This window comes from Zootoca vivipara, chromosome 2 (genome assembly GCF_963506605.1).
Source record: "Zootoca vivipara chromosome 2, rZooViv1.1, whole genome shotgun sequence".
Taxonomy (NCBI): domain Eukaryota; kingdom Metazoa; phylum Chordata; class Lepidosauria; order Squamata; family Lacertidae; genus Zootoca; species Zootoca vivipara.
In genome coordinates, this window is record NC_083277.1 from 2,420,737 (window position 1) to 2,439,700 (window position 18,964).

Genomic DNA, 18,964 nt, shown 5'->3' on the forward strand with positions numbered 1-18,964 from the left:
ACGTATCACTTGATGTTTACGGAACTGGGTTTCCTCCCAAAAAATGACCCTGAATTTTTTGAATTTTATTAGTTACAGGTAGGTAGCCGTGTTGGTCTGACGCAGTCAAAACGAAATAAAAAAATCCTTCCAGTAGCACTTTAGAGACCAACTAAGTTTGTCATAGGTATGAGCTTTCGTGTGCACTGTTTCAGTGAATCTGAAGAAGTGTGCATAAACCAGAAGTCGCTTCTACACATGTCCGGTGGCCATCTTGGTGGTGGCCACATGGAGGTGGCCATTTTGGTGGTGGCCACATGGAGGTGGCCTTCTTGGGTGGCCCACCACTAAGATGGCCACCGGGCATGCGTGGAAGCGACTTCCGATGCTGCTCTGCCCAATTTCCGGTGCCCAGACATGAGCAGAGCGGCACTCAAAATGGAGGCTACCTGGCAGGTCGGAAATCTGGGGAATTTCCAGGATTTTTCTCCATTCGGGAGAACAGCGGGAAATGGATTAAAATTAAATTAAAATTTCCTTCTCAAGCAAAGCAACCAGCCTTCTTTCTCACGCTGAGGGCAGGAGAACCCATGACCCGCCAGATCTTGTCGGACTACAACTTCCATCTGCCCCAGCCAACATGGCCAATGCTCAGGGATGATAGGCTCTGTAGAAACAATCATCTTGTGAAGTGTGCATGCACATGAAAGCTCATACCTATGACAAACTTAGTTGGTCTCTAAGGTGGTACTGGAAGGATTTTTTAAATTTCGTTTTGAATTTTATTGACATGGATGATACATTTATGATACATTTATGTTGTATTTTTATGCTGTTTTTAAGGTTGCTTTTAATTAATGTTTCATATTTGCTGTTAGCTGCCCAGAGTCTGGTTTTCAAATCGAGAAGGGCGGTATAGAAATAAAAAATTATTATTTATTAGTATTATTATCATGTAGAGTGCATTGCAGTAGTCCAAGCGAGAGATAACTAGAGCATGCACCACTCTAGTGAGACAGTCTGCGGGCAGGTAGGGACTCAGCCTGCGTACCAGATGGAGCTGATAAACAGCTGCCCTGGACACAGAATTGAACTGCGCCTCCATGGACAGCTGTGAGTCCAAAATGACTCCCAGGCTGCGCACCTGGTCCTTCAGGGGCACAGTTACCCCATTCAGGACCAGGGAGTCCTCCACACCTGCCCGCCTCCTGTCCCCCACAAACAGTACTTCTGTCTTGTCAGGATTCAACCGCCATACATCCTCCATCCTCGATCCATCCTCACTGCCTCCAGACACTCACACAGGACCTTCAGCGCCTTCACTTTTAATGATTTGAAAGAGAGGTAGAGTTGGGTGTCATCCGCATACTGATGAACACCCAGCCCAAACCCCCTGATGATCTCTCCCAGCGGATGCATGTAGATGTTAAAGAGCATGGGGGAGAGGACAGAACCCTGAGGCACCCCACAAGTGAGAGTCCAGGGGTCTGAACACTCAATACAGGCGAGATCTCCCACTCCTGGGTTCTTTTATTCTTCTTTCTGACAAAGTCCCAAGAGGATATCTGGAGAAGCCGCTTATTGGATAGAAACAGCATCAAAATCTGCGAGGGGGGGATCAGTTTCATACTCCCCTCTTTGCCCCAAGACTATCTGGGGGCCCGCCTCCTTCCCAAGAAGTAAATTCTTGTTTCCTTTTGCTTCCTTCTCACATCAGCCTCTTTCTTACTAAAGAAGCTCCAGAGGCCGATTTCCCTTGACATTCCCCATCTCTCAATTCGAAATCTCCTCCCTCTCTCCCAATCCAGAGGCGACTCTGTTCTCCAGCTGCTTCCACTTCCTCTCCCCCTGTTTGCCCTCCCGATCTCCACCCCACTGAGGAAGGGGCTTCAGCAGCAGATTTCGGAGGGGGCAGATCAGGGTCCTGGAGGAGCTCACCCATCCCCTGGGGAGAGCGATGGGGGGCAGGAGGGGGGCAGCAGTGAGAAGGGAGATGGAGGCTGTTAAAGAGAGAGGAGCATCACTAGGTGGAATGGGGCTGCCACCCCTTTGAAGGGAGAAGGACTGACTTCTGAGTCTACATGCACAGGGTGGGGCTGAAAATCCCTTTCTAGTTAGGGTGCACTGGGAGGGGGGAGAGACCCTTTTGTGGTTCATCTCAAGTGTCTTCGCCCCCTCCCCTCCCCCCACCATGGGAGGCTGGCTTCAAAAGATCTCTGCGCTTCAAAAAGGATCTTGCAATGCAAACCCTGTTTTGGGAGGGCAACACTTTGCAACAAGATGGGCTGCATCCAGCCCACCCCATTCCCACAGGGAAAATGCGGAGCCCCTCCCTGCTTTCCTTTCTCTCCCCCTCCAATCCTCCCGCCTCCTTTCCCAGCTGCCCTGTTTGTAGATTCAAAGAGAGAAAAAGCAAATCCTTCTCCCACTCCCCCACCCCCAAATAACCCCCAAATATGCGGCACCTCTTTCTCCTCTTCTCCAAGTCCGCTGCTCTTCCGGGAATGAGGATGGAGACCCCTCCCCTCCAGATTGCCTCCCCCCCCGTAACCCCCCCCCACAAAACTTCCTGCCTCTCTAGGAAGCGGAGCTCATTGACCCAGAGGGAGGGCGAGAGGCAGGAGATCCGCCTCCCCCTCCCTGCAAACAGGAATTCCCTTCCAGGCCGGGAAGCTCTATATTCCCATTTATTTAGCGAGAAATTCGTGGATTCCCGACCCGGCAGCCAAAGAGGACCCTTTAATAGCAAGAGAGCAACAGGACCCTTGACCGCAGGGCCAAAGCCCAAACCCCAAAGATGGGGCATTTCTCTCCAGGGAGTGTCTCACCTGCTAGCTGCCTGGCATATTTCTCATGGTCAATTGGTGCATTTTGAGGGGTGGTTGCTGTGGTTTGTGGAAGGACCAGCGGAGAGCGAACTTTGACACTTGATAACACAACAAAGGCAGAACACAACAAAATGCACATCTCAATTACTATGGGACCTTCCTTCCAAGTGCAAAGCATAGACCCTCATTGAGAGAACGTTTCTCCCAAAGTGCTAGAATGCCATAAGTAGTTTAGTAAAACAACACAATATAATAATAAATAATAAATAATATTTTTCAGCAGCCCAACAGCCCACAGATAAAAAATGTTATTTAACCTGTTGGTGCGAATGACTATACTTCTGTATCTCCTTCCTGAAGGTAGGAGATTAAAGAGGTGCTGGCTGGGGTGTGAGTCGTCGCTGAGAATTTTCCTCACTCTTCTGAGGCAGCGGTCTCCTGCGATGTCATCTAGCGAACTCAGGGGACAGCCCATGACAGGCATCCCCAAACTTCGGCCCTCCAGATGTTTTGGACTACAATTCCCATCATCCTTGACCACTGGTCCTGTTAGCTAGGGATCATGGGAGTTGTAGGCCAAAACATCTGGAGGGCCGCAGTTTGGGGATGCCTGACCTAGGCTGTATTGATTTTTCAATTGAGGTCTTCACTAAGGTGAACTCCCAGGAATTCAAAGGAAGAGACTCTCTCCACCCTGCCCCACCCCGATATACAACAGGGCTAGTTCCCCTCTCTTCCTCCGAAAGTCCAACACCATCTCCTTTGTCTTACTGGTATTTAGGTGCAAGTTGTTCTCTAGGCACCATGTCAAGACTTTTTGAACCTCCTCCCTATACGCTGATTAATCTTCACCTGTGATTAGTCCCATTATGGTGGTATCATCTGCAAACTTAATAATTACAGCGGATGGATGTATTATTATTGTATAGTATCCCATGCCCAGGAATATACGGTCGTACCATGGATCCCAAATGCCCTGGAACTCGGACGTTTTGTCTCCAAATGCCGCAAACCCGGAAGTGACCTGTTTGTGAACGTTGTTTTGGAACCTGAACGTCCGAAGAGGCTCCCGCGGCTTCTGATTGGGAAAGTTCAGCATCCACGCAGGACTAGGAGGGAGAGCGGCTTATTTTTGAGTAAATGCAGCTGGGTTGGCACTGGAAAGGTGAGGAAAGTTCAGCATCCATGCAGAACTAGGAGGGAGAGTGCCTTTTCTTTCGATGGGAACTGGCGGGAGGGGGGGGGAGAGGGAGGGGGGTGTCATTGTCTCTCTTGCGCCCCCTCCGCAGCTGCAGCCCAGAGCCCGTGGGCCTCACCTTCGCCTCCCTGCCCGGGGCGGAGGCTTGTGGTGGAGGCAGACGCCTCATGCCTTTCCTGGGCGGTTGGCCATGCCAGTGGCCGAAGCAGGGTGCCCGAGGCGCCTGCGATGCCAGTACCCATCATGCGAACGATGAGATGGACACGTTGGGCGTACATGCTCTATCAGAAGGCCTCACATACAATCAGTGTCTAATTAAAGGCATCTCCAAAAAAGATACATCTGACACAATCTGGCCTTCCTTTCTCTCCCTTGAAGAGGAGGATATTTCAATGCCATGATCATCATTATCACGGAGTTATTGTGGAGATTACAATGACTGGTAATGTCTAGCCAAGCGAATCAGTAGTTGGGTTCCTACCGAGAATACTGGGGGAGCCAAAATGACCGTGGTGTGGGATTGAGGATTGGTGTGATCATTCTGTGATAGTGGACAAAGCTGTATTTACTTTAATAAATGAATGTTGCTTTTTTCAAAAAGAAAAAGGGGGGGTCTCGAATTAAATGCTTTGCATGCAGAAGGTCACAGGTGAAAGCCTTGGCAGGCAAAGAGACCCTGTTGGCATCCGTCTGTCTCGGGAGGCGATGGAGGAGGGGGCCTTTGGGGGTGAAGTCCAACTGTGGGCAGCTTGCAGGACTTGCTGTGTCATGGGCAAATGCTCAATGCCGGCAGAGGGAGGAGCAGCTCCAGATGAACTCTGCTTTCAGTTTCCTATACTTCCTGCTCTTTCTACAGATTTCTGAAAAATGGGCCAGTTATGTGGGCAGAGAGATTCCTCTCTCCGCAGGGAAATCTTCCCTCCCCATATTGGTTGTTCCCCCAGCACCTCCTTTATTCCGGCTGCCACCAGGGATTTTATCCACTTTGCCATTAATAAAGCCATGACTGAGAAGGTACTGTAAAGCAATGAATGCTTAAAATATAAACAACATAGGACATTTTAAAGGTTACTTTCCAGTATTTCTGTGTTTTCATTGTTCCTTTATTGCGACTATAAAAATGTGATTTATGCTGCTGTTCTTATAACAATGAGTTGGACTAGAAGACCCTTGAAGTCCCTTTAAACTCTACAGTTCTAGGATTCTACACGCAACCCTGCTTCCTAAACACCACTTTTGCTCCACTTTTCACAATTATCCATTCCCAACTCTCTCTGCCAAAGAGACTCTCAGCGGACTCTCAGCACATGTTCCCTCTCAATGAACCCTCGAGAGTCACATTCTGCACACCCCTAACAGTACATTGTATCTTTGATCATACTTATTATGAGACATTACCTTCATTGCTATAATACATATATGTACAATTTTCCATACAAATATGAGACCATCAAATATACTCCATGCATTTACAATTGATTTTTTTCCCTATGTGAGTTTGCTGATATGAGGGACAATGTGGGGAAAACATGGTAACTCCATAAAACTAAATAGTTTCTCCTCCATAAGAGTCTGTGGTTGCTTATTAAGAACTCCATTATAATTGAAATACTTTCCACATCCCTCCCATTTAAACTGTTGCTTCTCTATGAGATCTTTGATGTTTTCTAAGAGTTCCATTCTCACTGAAGCACTTCCCACAATCCATACATTTAAATGGTTTCACCCCTGTATGAGTTCGCTGGTGTCTTCTAAGAGATCCATTCTCACTGAAGCACCTCCCACAATCTATACATATATACGGTTTTTCGCCTGTGTGAGTTCTCCAATGTATAGCAATTTGTGAACTCCGTCTGAAGCTCTTCCCACACTCCTTACATTTAAATGGTTTCTCCCCTGTGTGAGTTCGGAGATGAATTTTAAGATTTCCACTACAACTGAAGCTCTTTCCACACTCCATACATCTAAAAGGTTTCTCCCCTGAGTGAGTCCGTTGATGAATTCGAAGATTTCCACTACGACTGAAGCCCTTCCCACACCTCATACATTTAAATGGTAACTCACCAGTGTGAGTTCGTACATGTGCTGCAAGATCACCCCTCTGACTGAAGCTATTTCCACAAACCGTACACTTATATGGTTTCTCACCCGTGTGAGTTCGTTTATGTTTAGTAAGTGTCCCATTGTGACTGAAGCTCTTTCCACACTCTATACATTTAAAGGGTTTCTCCCCAGTGTGAATCCGTTGATGTGTTCTAAAACTTCCACTGTCACTGAAGCTCTTTCCGCACTCCATACACTTAAAAGGTTTCTCCCCTGTGTGAGTTCGTTGATGTATAGTAAGGTGTGAAGACAGTCTGAAGTTCTTTCCACACTCCATACATCTAAATGGTTTCTCCCCTGTGTGAGTTCGCTGATGTGCTGTAAGAGCTCCACTCTGACTGAAACCCTTCCCACAAATACATTTAAATGGCTTCTCCCCGGTGTGACTTTGTTGGTGCACAGTGAGTCTCCCACTACAAATGAAGCTCTTTCCACACTCCAAACATTTATAAGGTTTCTCTCCTGTATGAGTTCCTTGATGCAGAGTAAGGCTTCCACTCGCACTGAAGCACTTTCCACAAAACGTACACTTATATGGTTTCTCACCCATGTGAGTTCTTTGATGTCTAGTAAGGATTCCACTCTGACTGAAGCCCTTCCCACACTCCATACATTTAAATGGTTTCTCCCCTGTGTGAATCCGTTGATGTCGTCTAAGAGTTCCACTTGCACTGAAGCGCTTTCCGCACTCCATACAATTAAAGGGTTTTTCCCCAGTGTGAGTTCGTTGATGTACAGTAAGTTTTCCACTTTCACTGAAGCTCTTTCCGCACTCCATACATTTAAAAGGTTTCTCCCCTGTGTGAGTTCGTAGATGTGTGCTAAGGTGTGAACACAGTCCGAAGCTCTTTCCACACTCCATACATCTAAATGGTTTGTTCCCTGTGTGAATTTGTTTATGTACGGTAAGATTTCCATTTTTACTGAAGCTCTTTCCGCACTCCATGCATTGAAAGGGTTTCTCTCCTTTGTGAGTTTGTAGATGTGTGCTGAGGTGTTCACTCACACTGAAGTACTTTACAGATGGCCCCTCAAAATTCTGACTGCCTTCTTCATCACCTGGTTTAAAGTGGGAGGGGGGTAGGGAGAAAATATTGTTAGGTATTCAAGTAAGAGAATGAGAGAACTTAACACACAGAAATACCAACCAGCACCTCCTCTTATTGACTGCCTCAGACCAACATGGCTACCTACCAGAATCTTTAACTCCCATGTAACACTGAGTATCAAGAGAAAACATCTATGCTGAGGTGAGGCATCTATGGCCCTCCAGATGTGGTTGGACTCTAAGTAGCATCAACCCAAGCAAAGATGGCCAATGACCAGGGATTTCTCCCCCCAGTGAAAATGCTACGCCTCTGTATTCAGTTTCCTCTTTCCTCCCATATTCTGTAATTTATTGCTGATACATTCCAACCAACTGTGCACACCACCTAAACCTGCACCAGGATGCTGGAAAAGATGGGTCCTTGTTCTGATCCAAAAGGGCTCTTTTTATATTCCTACACACTGAAAGGAAACATACAAAGGTACAGCCTCACAGCAAAGTGGAAGTATGCACCTCTCAATTGGTCCAGGACAGCATCCCTGTATTTTTCTGTTCCAAGGGAGGAGATGAGCTCAGACTTGAGTATTAGAATCTCTGCTATGTGAAATAAGTAAAACAGAAGTGCTGTTTATGTCATATGTTACTTTAAAAATACCTATTCCAAAATGTTAATCTTGTGAAACAAAGACAGCAAAGTATCTGGTGGCCCATTGTTGTTGTTGTTTGGTCGTTTAGTCATGTCCGACTCTTCGTGACCCCACGGACCATAGCACGCCAGGCACTCCTGTCTTGCACTGCCTCCCGCAGTTTGGTCAAACTCATGTTCGTAGCTTCGAGAACACTGTCCAACCATCTCGTCCTCTGTCGTCCCCTTCTCCTAGTACCCTCCATCTTTCCCAACATCAAGGTCTTTTCCAAGGATTCTTCTCTTCTCATGAGGTGGCCAAAGTATTGGAGCCTCAGCTTCACGATCTGTCCTTCCAGTGAGCACTCAGGGCTGATTTCCTGAAGAATGGAGAGGTTTGATCTTCTTGCAGTCCATGGGACTCTCAAGAGTCTCCTCCAGCACCATAATTCAAAAGCATCCATTCTTTGGCGATCAGCCTTCTTTATGGTCCAGCTCTCACTTCCATACATCACTACTGGGAAAACCATAGCTTTAACTATACGGACCTTTGTAGGCAAGGTGATGTCTCTGCTTTTTTTTTTTGGCCCATTAAAAGCTAATAAATGACGTGGACCAGGAAAGCTCATGTCACCATTATTATCCTGTATCTTTGTAGATTTTACATAGGTTTTTAAAAAGGAAATATCAGCTTTTTTAAAGGAAATATCAGCTCCAATACTTTGGCCACCTCATGAGAAGAGGAGACTCCCTGGAAAAGACCCTGATGTTGGGAAAGATTGAGGGCACAAGGAGAAGGGGACTCCCTGGAAAAGACCCTGATGCTGGGAAAGATTGAGGGCACAGGGAGAAGGGGACGACAGAGGATGAGATGGTTGGACAGTGTTCTCGAAGCTACGAACATGAGTTTGACCAAACTGCGGGAGGCAGTGGAAGACAGGAGTGCCTGGCGTGCTCTGGTCAATGGGGTCATGAAGAGTCGGAAACGACTAAACGACTAAACAACAAAAACATCAGCCTATGAAGAGTTACCTACTGACAAAAGTACAGTGTTGCTATAAACTACAATCTTCAACATCAACATTGTTGGGCTGGTCATATGTTCTGATGCCCAATTACCATCTTCAAAAGCAACTACTCTATACCCAACTTAAGAATGGAAAGGAAATGTACAACCTGTTACAGAATGCTCAAATAGAAAAAGAGGAAAAGGGAAAGAAGATAATAAGATGGGAGCAGGGCTTAGGTTATGCAATTGAATATAAAGAGTGGGAGAAACTGTGGACAAAAATTATAATTTTTACAGAATGTTATTTAATAAGAGAAAACTACCTGAAAATGCATAGGTTTGGTCCCATGGACTGCTAGAAGATCAAAATGCACCATAGGTGGTATTTAACACCGGAGAGATTGGCTAAAATGAACAAATCGCTTAGTCATAAGTGTTGGAGATGCACAAAGCATATTGGAACCTTCTACCATATGTGGTGGACATGCCCAGAGATCAGAAAGTTCTGGGACATGATCCATGAAGAAATAAGAAAGTTATTAAGAACTTCACATAGCAAAAAACCAGAAACATAACTTTTGGGAATACTGAATAGTGATATTCCAAAAGAAAGACACCAGCGGCAAGAATCCTGGTGGCTAAGTACTGGAAGGATAACCAGCTACCGACCAAAGAGGAGTGGTTATGTAAATTATATGAATATTTGGAACTGGCCAAATGGATGGATATAGTAAGACTACAGCCAATGAATACAGTCAAGGAGGAATGGAATTGCTTGAATTATTATTTAGAAAGACAAGGTTCTAATGTAAAAATTTGGCGGTGTCTAGAATGACCTCGTGAATGGAAAAGGAGAAACATACATATCTATAAATTAAGATGAAAATAATACTGAAATATATATATACATATCTATAAATTAAGATGAAAATAATACTGAAATACAGATAAAATATGAAATGTGAAAGGAAGTGTTGTGAGAGTGATGGAAGTCTTATTACTATTATTTTGTAAAATAGTGTTTATCGTATTGAAATATTATACTTTTCTTTATTCTTTTGCTGTCTACTTTTCTTTGCATTTCTTTTTCTTCTCTGCTTTTTCTTTCTCTATATTATTCTTTATGCATGGTTTTGTATTGAGGGACTCACTTTGCAATAATAATAATATTAATAATAATAATAAAAGGAATGGAAAGGGAAATACCGGAGGACAACAAAAGAGGTTTCAAGACGCTCTCAAGGGAAATTTTTTTAAATGCAGTTTTTTAAAGGAGAAACTAGCCAACAGGAAAGCACATTTGGCAAACCCTCACTGTGATTAACTCCCACCCGGAAACCTATGTCCCCACTGTGGAAGAATGTGTGGATCCAGAATTGGACTCTACAGTCACTTACAGACACACCGTGTTCATGGAAGACAATCTTACCCGGCTATGAGGGGTTGCCAAAGAAGAAGACACGGCATTAATAAATGGAACAAAGAGCATGTTGATTCTTTCAATGTCTAGCAGCCATGAGGGAGAAAAAATGCTTCCTCACCTAGAGAGGCCACCATCTCATAATTCTCCTCCATGACTTCCTTGTGCAGGGCTCTTTGGCCTGGATCCAGCAGAGCCCACTCCTCCTCCGTGAAAAACACAGCCACCTCCTCAAAGGTCAAGAGGGCCTGGAAGAAGAAGAAGAAAACAGAGCTTCTCTTAGATCCCCCTCATCCTCACTCAACACAGAGGGAAGCTGGGTTGTCCCATCTGTGCCTCTTCCCTCCTCCCTCCTCCCGTTACTCTTTCCCTACCTGAGGAAGCTGCCTGGCTCCTCTTTCCACTCCATCTTTAAGAAGAGACTGTTCAGAGGGTGTCTTGGAGGCCATTGCATTGCCAGTGGAAAGGACGGAGAAGGAGAAGGAGGCGTAAACTGGGCCACTTCTGGGACTCTCTCAGCTGTTGCGATGTACTTCAATGCAGAGAGCAGCTCTTTAAGGAGAACATTGGAAAAATTATTATTATTACTATTATTGAATTTATATGCCACCCTATACCCAGATCTCAGAATGGTTCACAGAATGGCGTATTATTTAGGGTGGGAGACGTTTACACAGATAACATATATCTGACAAATTACAAATACCAGAACTAATAAATTAATACAGCGGACCCATGGGTTACATACTTCTCTGGATACGTAATTCTCGGGTTGCAACAGCGGCAAACCTGTAAGTATTTTTCCGGGTTTTGCCGCTCACACATGCGCAGAAGCAGCACATGAGCAGAAGTGCTTTATCGCGCCCAAACATGCGCAGAAGAGGCACCTTTGGTTATGGTTTTTTAGGTTTGCATGGACCCCTGGAATGAATTAAATCTGTAACCAGAGGGTCCACAGTACTCATAAATTCTAATTACAAAGGCAGGGAACTGGAAGGATGTAATCCTTTCTACTGGAACTTTATAATACTATAAGCTGCCTGAGTCTTTAGGGGATATTCAGCTTCGGTTTGCAAAGTTCTAGGATCAAATCCCAAACTCTTAATGAAGCTTCACAGAAAGCATTGTGGTCATTATATCTGTAGACCTCGCTTTTCCTTTCCTCCGAACAGCCATCCAGGAAACCAGTTACTGACCTTTTGATACATTCAGAATAAAGAAAATAAGGCAAACTCCCAAATTATGGGCAGAATTTGCTGTCAGAATAAAACCAACATCTGGAGGGCACCAGGGTGCAGAAGTTCCATCCAAGCAGAGCAGATGGGAATATATAGAGCACTCTATGCGCTAACATGGATTGTAGTTTAGGGGACAGAGATATGAAGTTCAGTGGCTTATGGGCCCTTAGTCCTTCCTCTTAGGAACCTGTTTGCTTGTTTGTGTATGTACCCTTTTATCCTAGCCCACCTTGCAGGGTTCTTGTGTGAGCATTGCCCAGGTGGTGGGCTTTAGATCACCTACAGCAGGCATGTCAAACCTGCAGCCCTCCAGATGTTTTGGCCTACAACTCCCATGATCCCTAGCTAGCAGGACCAGTGGTTGGGGAAGATGGGAATTGTAGTCCAAAACATCTGGAGGGCCGCAGGTTTGACATGCCTGACCTACAGTGTTATAAGGCCCTCCTGGCTACCTGGATGGGGACGAGGCCAGGCAGGAGTGAGGCTGCCAGAACCGGCAGAAAAAGTCCCTCAGCACCTCTGCGCTGGGCCAATCCTGCAAGACAGGCCAGATCTCCCACTCCTAGGAGCTTTGATTCTCTTTTCCGACAAAGTCCCAAGAGGACACCTGGAGAAGCCTCTTTTTGGAAAGAAGCAGCATCAAAAACTCATTCCCTCCCCCTCTTTCCCCCAAGTCCAGCTGGGGAGGGGGCATTTCTTTAATTCCTCCAGTCTTTGCCTTGATACTTTTTAAAGGGCTCCTGAGACCTTGATCAGTTTCAAATCCTGCCATCCATGGACCCATTTCCCTTGCCAAGCAGGAGGGAAACTGACGAGGTGTTTTTCATGCTTCAGGAAATCGGAAATGCGCCTCTTCCCTCCAGCATTGGGACACAAATGCCTCCCCAACTGCACCCCAAAATTTGGGAAACCCAACAAAGCAACCTCAGCCTGCCAGACTAGGATTTGTGAAAGGGGAGCTGCGGGGGGGGGCTCCCCCTTCCCAAGCAGCAAATTCTTGTTTCCTTTTGCTTCCTTCTCACATCAGCCTCTTTCTTACTAAGGACGCTCCGGAGGCCGATTTCCATTGACATTGTCCATCTCTCACCCCCCACCCAATTCGAAATCTCCTCCCTCTCTCCCAATCCAGAGGCGACTCTGTTCTGCAGCTCTGGGGATAAAAGAGCCACACAGCGACACCCCCCCCCCCACCATGTAAGGCAGTTTCCCCTGCACCAAGGCAGACTCCCTCCTCTCTCCATATCTCCCCCCCCCCGCAGGGGTGCCAACTTGAATAAAATATCTTATGGGGTGGAGGGAAGACCCATTGGGCCGCTCTGATTTGGCTCTTATGCTTTCATGATCCCGATTGAGGCAGGGGGCGGCAGATCGGAGTTCTGGGGTTCATCCTGCAGTGCAAACCTTGTTGGGGGGAGAGGAGCACCCCCCTTGCAGATTGCCTCTCCTGGTTCCCAGAGGGAAAGGGGGGAGAACTTCCCTGTTTTCACCCCCCTCATCCTTCCCCACTCCCTCCTGCCCTGTTTGTAGATTCAGAGGGAGGAAAAGCAAATTATTCTCCCTCCCTGCACCCCAAATCACACCCCCCCCGAAATGTTGTACCTTTTTCCTCCGCCTTTGCAGGCCTCCTTCTCTTCCGGGGGATGTAACATTGCCTCTACCCCCCCACCCTCCTCCGTCACTTCCTGCCTTTTTAGGAAGCGAGTTCATTGACCCAGGGGGAGGGGATTCCCCCCTCCGGAAGCAGAGACCTAGAAATGTAGTGGGAAGGGACTCCCCCCCCCACACACACCGAGCCCCGACCATGACCCCCTCCTGACTTTCCTTCCTACCTTTTAGGTAGCTATTTAAATGCTTTGCTCGCAAACAGAACTTGTTTTATTTATAGTTATTTATAAATCTACTGCGAAGCATGGGCACTTCTTTCTTCTTCACTTCTCACTTCCCTCCGTGGCCCTCGAGTCTCGTGCTGTGCCCCCCCCCCCAATTTACACGATGTTCACCTGTGGACCCATTGTAATATCCATATGTCGCCCCCCCCCTTTTTTAAAGAAACGCTGTTCTAGTCTTTAAACTCCATTGAATTCTGTGGGACTGACTTCTGAGTAAACATCCTGTTCAATCCTAAGGATTCTAGTTACCCGTTTTGGTCTGAGTCGAAACAAAATAAAAAAATTCCTTCAGTAGCACCTTAAAGACCAACTAAGTTTTTATTTTGGTATGAGCTTTCGTGTGCATGCACACGAAAGCTCATACCAAAATAAAAACTTAGTTGGTCTTTAAGGTGCTACTGCACTGAACTCCATAGAAACAGGTTTCCCCAATTGGCCAAGTTCTGCAGAACCTGTTTTTGAAAAGTAAAGTCATGGACCCCCACTTTTGAGATTTTTGCAGTCTCTGGTAGTTTCTGTTGTGTGAATGGTGCTGCGGAAGGGGGGAGGGAAGGTTCCCTGGAGTGAGCAGACTAACTATTGGGAACAGCTGCTTTTTCGGGAGCCCTGTTCAGCCCCGTATGGTTTCTTTCCATGGGTTTCCTTTTGGGGGAAATGAGCAATGATTGAAACATTTTTCACACTCTTGTCCCACACCTGCTTTATTCGAGATGCTCCCACATCCCCCTGTGCCACCTCCCCATGTTGAGGAGTTGAGTCTTTCCTGGTTCTCCCACTAAACACCCCCTTTATTCCGGCTGCCACCAGAGATGATGTCTTATCTGACCACTTCTCCCTCCACGTAGCCAAGAATGACAAGGTGTTGTTATTTACTTATAATAACACAATATAAGGGTTTCTAGATTACTTTGTGCACATAAGAAGATGGTTTCAGTCTTTCTGTGTCTTCGATATTCCTTTATTAGGGCTGTTATATGTACTGCTGTTCTGAAAATACTAAGATAACCAACCAATCATACCTGGTGCCAAATGCACACCAGAGATAACGTTTTAGGGGGAATGTACAGAAAAGGGCACAAGGAGAAGGGGACGAAAGAGGACGAGATGGTTGGACAGTGTTATCGAAGCCACCAACATGAGTCTGACCAAACTGCGGGAGGCAGTGGAAGACAGGAGTGCCTGGCGTGCTCTGGTCCATGGGGTCACGAAGAGTTGGACACGACTAAATGACTAGAGAACAACAGGAAAATTACTGAATGTATCACTGCACCTTTGCCCATCCCCCCCAGCCCATTTTTTCTTGACTTTACTTAACTTTCATTTCTATCCATTATTATATAGATATAAGATATCTTTATTGTCATTGTCCCCTTGCGGGAACAACAAAATTACTCGGTTGCTACATCCACTCCGATAAAGCATTCCGCATAATCCAAAATTATAAAAACCTAATTAAAAAACAGTAAATATAATACAAAATAACAAGTAAAATAAGATAACAAGTAAAATAACAAGTAAAATAAGACTTCAAAGTCCAGGCTTTCCATTTAAGGCCAAAATCGCTCTAGAGAAGAAACTGTTCCTGAGACGGCTCGTTCTTGCCTGCATAGTTCTATATCTCCGTCCCGATGGCAGGAGCTGAAAGAAATGGTGACCAGGGTGCGTTGGATATCTAGTGCTTTTTTAGTGCGTTGGATATCTTGATATATCTAGTGCTTTTTTATGGCACCTGGTGGTGTAAATTTGTTCTAAGGTGGAGAGTGAGCAGCCAATAATGCTCTCTGCTGTTTTAATAATTCTACACAGCCCTGCTCTGTCCTGGGAAGTACAGCTTCCGTACCACACACATAAACCGTACGTGAGCACGCTCTGTATGGCACAGTGATAGATATAAGTGATGTTACTATCCTACTACATAGGTAAAGGTAAAGGGACCCCTGACCATTAAGTCCAGTCACGACTGACTCTGGGGTTGCGTGCTCATCTCACATTATTGGCCGAGGGAGCCGGCGTATAGCTTCCAGGTCATGTGGCCAGCATGACAAAGCCGCTTCTGGCAAACCAGAGCAGCACATGGAAACGCCGTTTACCTTTCCGCTGTAGCGGTTCCTATTTATCTACTACCGGTAGCATTTCGACGTGCTTTCGAACTGCTAGGTTGGCAGGAGCTGGGACCAAGCAACGGGGGTGCCGCCGACCTTCTGATCAGCAAGCCCTAGGCTCAGTGGTTTAACCCACAGAGCCACCCGGGTCCCCTATCCTAATACATACATGGTCACTAATAACCCACTACATTTTGTATGAACTCATTCCTAATATCAATATATATATGTACAAACACAGTCTGCATTCATGTGTTGCATCTTCTATCGTGTTGTCACGTTTTTATTCTTCCAGTTAGTTAATCAATATCAGCCTCTTGGCAATCATTGGGGTGCAAAGAATCCCAATTCGATTTTCATTTCTTGGGGATTGTTCAGCTGTGATTCTGAAATCATAGGCATTGACGCTGCTGTTCTCCGGAAAGGATTGGACTGCATGGTTGTGAATTTTCCTCAGTCTTTTAGTTTCATCTGATTTTTAACCGCTTTGAGGGTTTCTGCAATCAACTAACTAACTAACTAACTAACTAACTAACTAACTAACTAAATATAATTTTGTTATTCTATCTGCATTGCATCCAAGAAAAAGGTCCCAGGTTCAACACCCCACCCCCCACCCCCGGCATCTGGGAGAGGCCCTTCGTCTTCAGACAGATCTTGGGTTGCTGCTGCCAGTCAGTGAAGACATTCCTGGCCTAGATTGACCAATTACCTGACTCCCTAGAAGGCAGCTTCCTGTGTATTGGGGCTGCTGTTCTGTTCTTAAAAAAAAAAAGTTGGACTTTTGAGGCCTAACAAAGCATATGAATCCCAAGTCAAGGCGCTGCAGTGGCTCCTGTGTAGGACCTGGGAGACCAGGGTTCAAATCCAACCCCTGGGTCACCCACTGTGTCTCAGCCTAGCCTACCTCACAAGGTGGTTGTTGTGCGGATAAAAAGGGAGCTGGAGAAGCACCCAGGTTGCCTCTACTTCCTTGGAGGAAAGGTAAGATATGAATGCAGGTTAACTAAAGGCCAAAGCAAATTTAAAAAGTCCCACCCAGCTGCCCACAGCCAGGCGAGACCCCCAACCACAGCTGGCTGGCTCATGGAAAAAAGATGAAATTCCCAAGACAGCCAAGGAAGAATTCAGAGCCCGGAAGATGTCCTGGAGAGAGAGAGAGAGAGAGAGAGAGAGAGAGAGAGAGAGAGAGAGAGAGAGAGAGCTGGGCTGTGAACACAGCAAAGCTCTGGAATGGTGGTTTTGGAGTTTGATATGGCCCTGCTCCTGGACGTCATATCAAAAAGCACAGTTCCTGATGGCAACCTATCATATATTGGTATCGTAAAGCCCAAGGATTGTCAAGTCCAAAGATTATAATGCACAGTTCCTATTGGCAATGCCATGCTGATATCTTCCTTCTACATCGTCCTACGTTTTAAAAGTGCGACAAGCGAGACTACCTTCTGCATCGTCCTATGTCTTGACTAAAGTCTGATGGCAGGGCGTGAAACCCAACTGGAACAAATGCAGTCCAAATGGTCCACAAGCTCCAGATATGCCTGGATTTATTCTGCAACCAAACATACATTCAAATTGTTTTTCCCATGTGAGTTTGCTGATGTCTTCTAAGTTTTCCACTATTAATGAAGCTCTTTCCACAATCCATGCATTTAAAAGGTTTCTCCCTTGTGTGAATTTGTAGGTGTGCATTAAGCTTTCCACTGTGACTGAAGCACTTTCCACACTCAAAACATTTATATGGTTTCTCTCCTGTATGAGTATATTGATGCATTTTCAGTGATCCTCTATGACGGAAGCATGTTCCACACTCCATGCATTTAAATGGTTTGTCGCCCGTGTGAATTCGGAGATGTGCGGAAAGCGTTGCCCTTTCACGGAAGGTCTTTCCACACTCCGTGCATTTAAATGGTTTCCCCCCTGTATGAGTTAGGTTATGTCTTCTAAGGTGTCCGCTATCTCTGAAGCTCTTTCCACACTCTATGCACTTAAATGGTTTCTGCTCTGTGTGAGTTCGTTGATGCTTTTTAAGGTTTCCACTCTGACTGAAGCTCTTTCCACACTCCATGCATTTAAAAGGTCTTGCCCCTGTGTGAGTTCGCTGGTGGATTATTAGCGTTCCGCTATCACAAAAGCTCTTTCCACACTCCATACATTTAAATGGTTTTTCCCCTGTGTGAGTTAGGTTATGTCTTCTAAGCATTCCACTGTCTCTGAAGCTCTTTCTACACTCCATACATTTAAATCGTTTCTGCCCTGTGTGAGTTTGTTGATGCTTTTTAAGGTGTCCACTCTGACTGAAGCTTTTCCCACTCTCCATGCATTTAAATGGTTTCTCCCCAGTGTGTTCCCATTGATGTCTTCTAAGGTTTCCATTAATAGTGAAGCTCTTTCCACACTCCATGCATTTAAATGGTTTCTCTCCTGTGTGAGTCCGTTGATGTCTTTTAAAGTTTCCACTATTACTGGAGGTCTTTCCGCACTCCATACATCTAAATGGTTTCTCCCCAGTGTGAGTTCGCTGATGTATTTTTAAGTTTCCACTCTGACTGAAGCTCTTTTCACACACTATGCATTTAAATGGCTTCTCTTCTGTGTGAGTTTGTTGATGTCTTTTAAAGTTTCCACTCTGACTGAAGGTCTTTCCGCACTCCAAACATCTAAATGGTTTCTCACCAGTGTGAGTGCGATGATGTGCATTAAGGTGCCTACTCAAAAGGAATCTCTTTCCACACTCCATACATTTATATGGTTTCTCCCCTGTGTGAGTTTCTTGATGTTTTGAAGGAATCCCACTCCCACAGAAGTCATTTCCATAATCCATACCTTTAAATGGTGTCTCCACTGTTTCAGTTCATTGATTTGAACTAAGAGTGCTCATTGAATCACATTGTACATTCCACGTAGTTAATTGATTTCTATTTTCACCTGGTTGGGAGTTGGGGGAAAGGAAATCCTGTTAGAGTTTCAAGAGAGGGAACAAAGCAATAGCACCTTCTCTTGTGTTAACATTTGTTTAACATTTCATACATGCGTCCTTCTCCTGTGTTCCTTTTTAAAAAAATGAAATCTAGCCCCCTGCAATGCAGGACTGTTTTGCCACACATGGGTCTCCAACTCACATCCCTGAGATTAAGAGTCTCATGCTTTACTGAGTGAGCTGTTTAAAAGCTTTACTTCCAGGAACTTGATATAAACATTACAGAAAGAATAAACGATACATTGCCTCAGTTCTGCAGGCCCATTCTTACCATAGCTGCCAAGTTTTCCCTTTTCTCGCGAGGAAGCCTATTCAGCATAAGGGAAAATCCCTTTAAAAAAGGGATAACTTGGCAGCTATGATTCTTACCCACCATGGTCTCATTATAAGGCCCTGTACCATATATTTGCCAAAAAACTAGCTTTGCCACTAAAAAAAAAATCAAAATTAATTCTGCCTAGGGCTTCCCCTAAGATGTTGCCAATTTGGCCAAATTTGCTCACAATGCCATTTCACACCCCAAAACAAAGGACATGTGAGGAATT

General features: G+C 45.4%; 2 protein-coding genes across 2 annotated transcripts in view; both read right to left on the minus strand.

Annotated features, from left to right (window-relative positions):
- The window catches only part of LOC118081220 (zinc finger protein 420-like), a 28,253-nt gene extending 9,924 nt beyond the window's left edge, over nucleotides 1–18,329 (minus strand). Inside the window, exons 1-6 of the mRNA XM_060272213.1 lie at nucleotides 18,266–18,329; nucleotides 10,585–10,762; nucleotides 10,332–10,458; nucleotides 7,670–7,753; nucleotides 5,642–7,167; nucleotides 4,124–4,286 (exon numbers count right to left, since the gene is read on the minus strand). Coding sequence (XP_060128196.1) covers nucleotides 4,124–4,286; nucleotides 5,642–7,167; nucleotides 7,670–7,753; nucleotides 10,332–10,458; nucleotides 10,585–10,659 — 1,975 coding nt within the window. The 5' untranslated portion in view covers nucleotides 10,660–10,762; nucleotides 18,266–18,329. The remainder of the gene's footprint in view (nucleotides 1–4,123; nucleotides 4,287–5,641; nucleotides 7,168–7,669; nucleotides 7,754–10,331; nucleotides 10,459–10,584; nucleotides 10,763–18,265) is intronic.
- Nucleotides 14,601–18,272, minus strand: LOC118081314 (zinc finger and SCAN domain-containing protein 2-like). The gene has a single exon (XM_035107781.2). It carries the CDS (start codon nucleotides 18,261–18,263, stop codon nucleotides 17,010–17,012), a length of 1,254 nt encoding a protein of 417 aa, XP_034963672.2. The 5' UTR covers nucleotides 18,264–18,272; the 3' UTR covers nucleotides 14,601–17,009.
- Nucleotides 18,330–18,964: the final 635 nt, after the last annotated feature.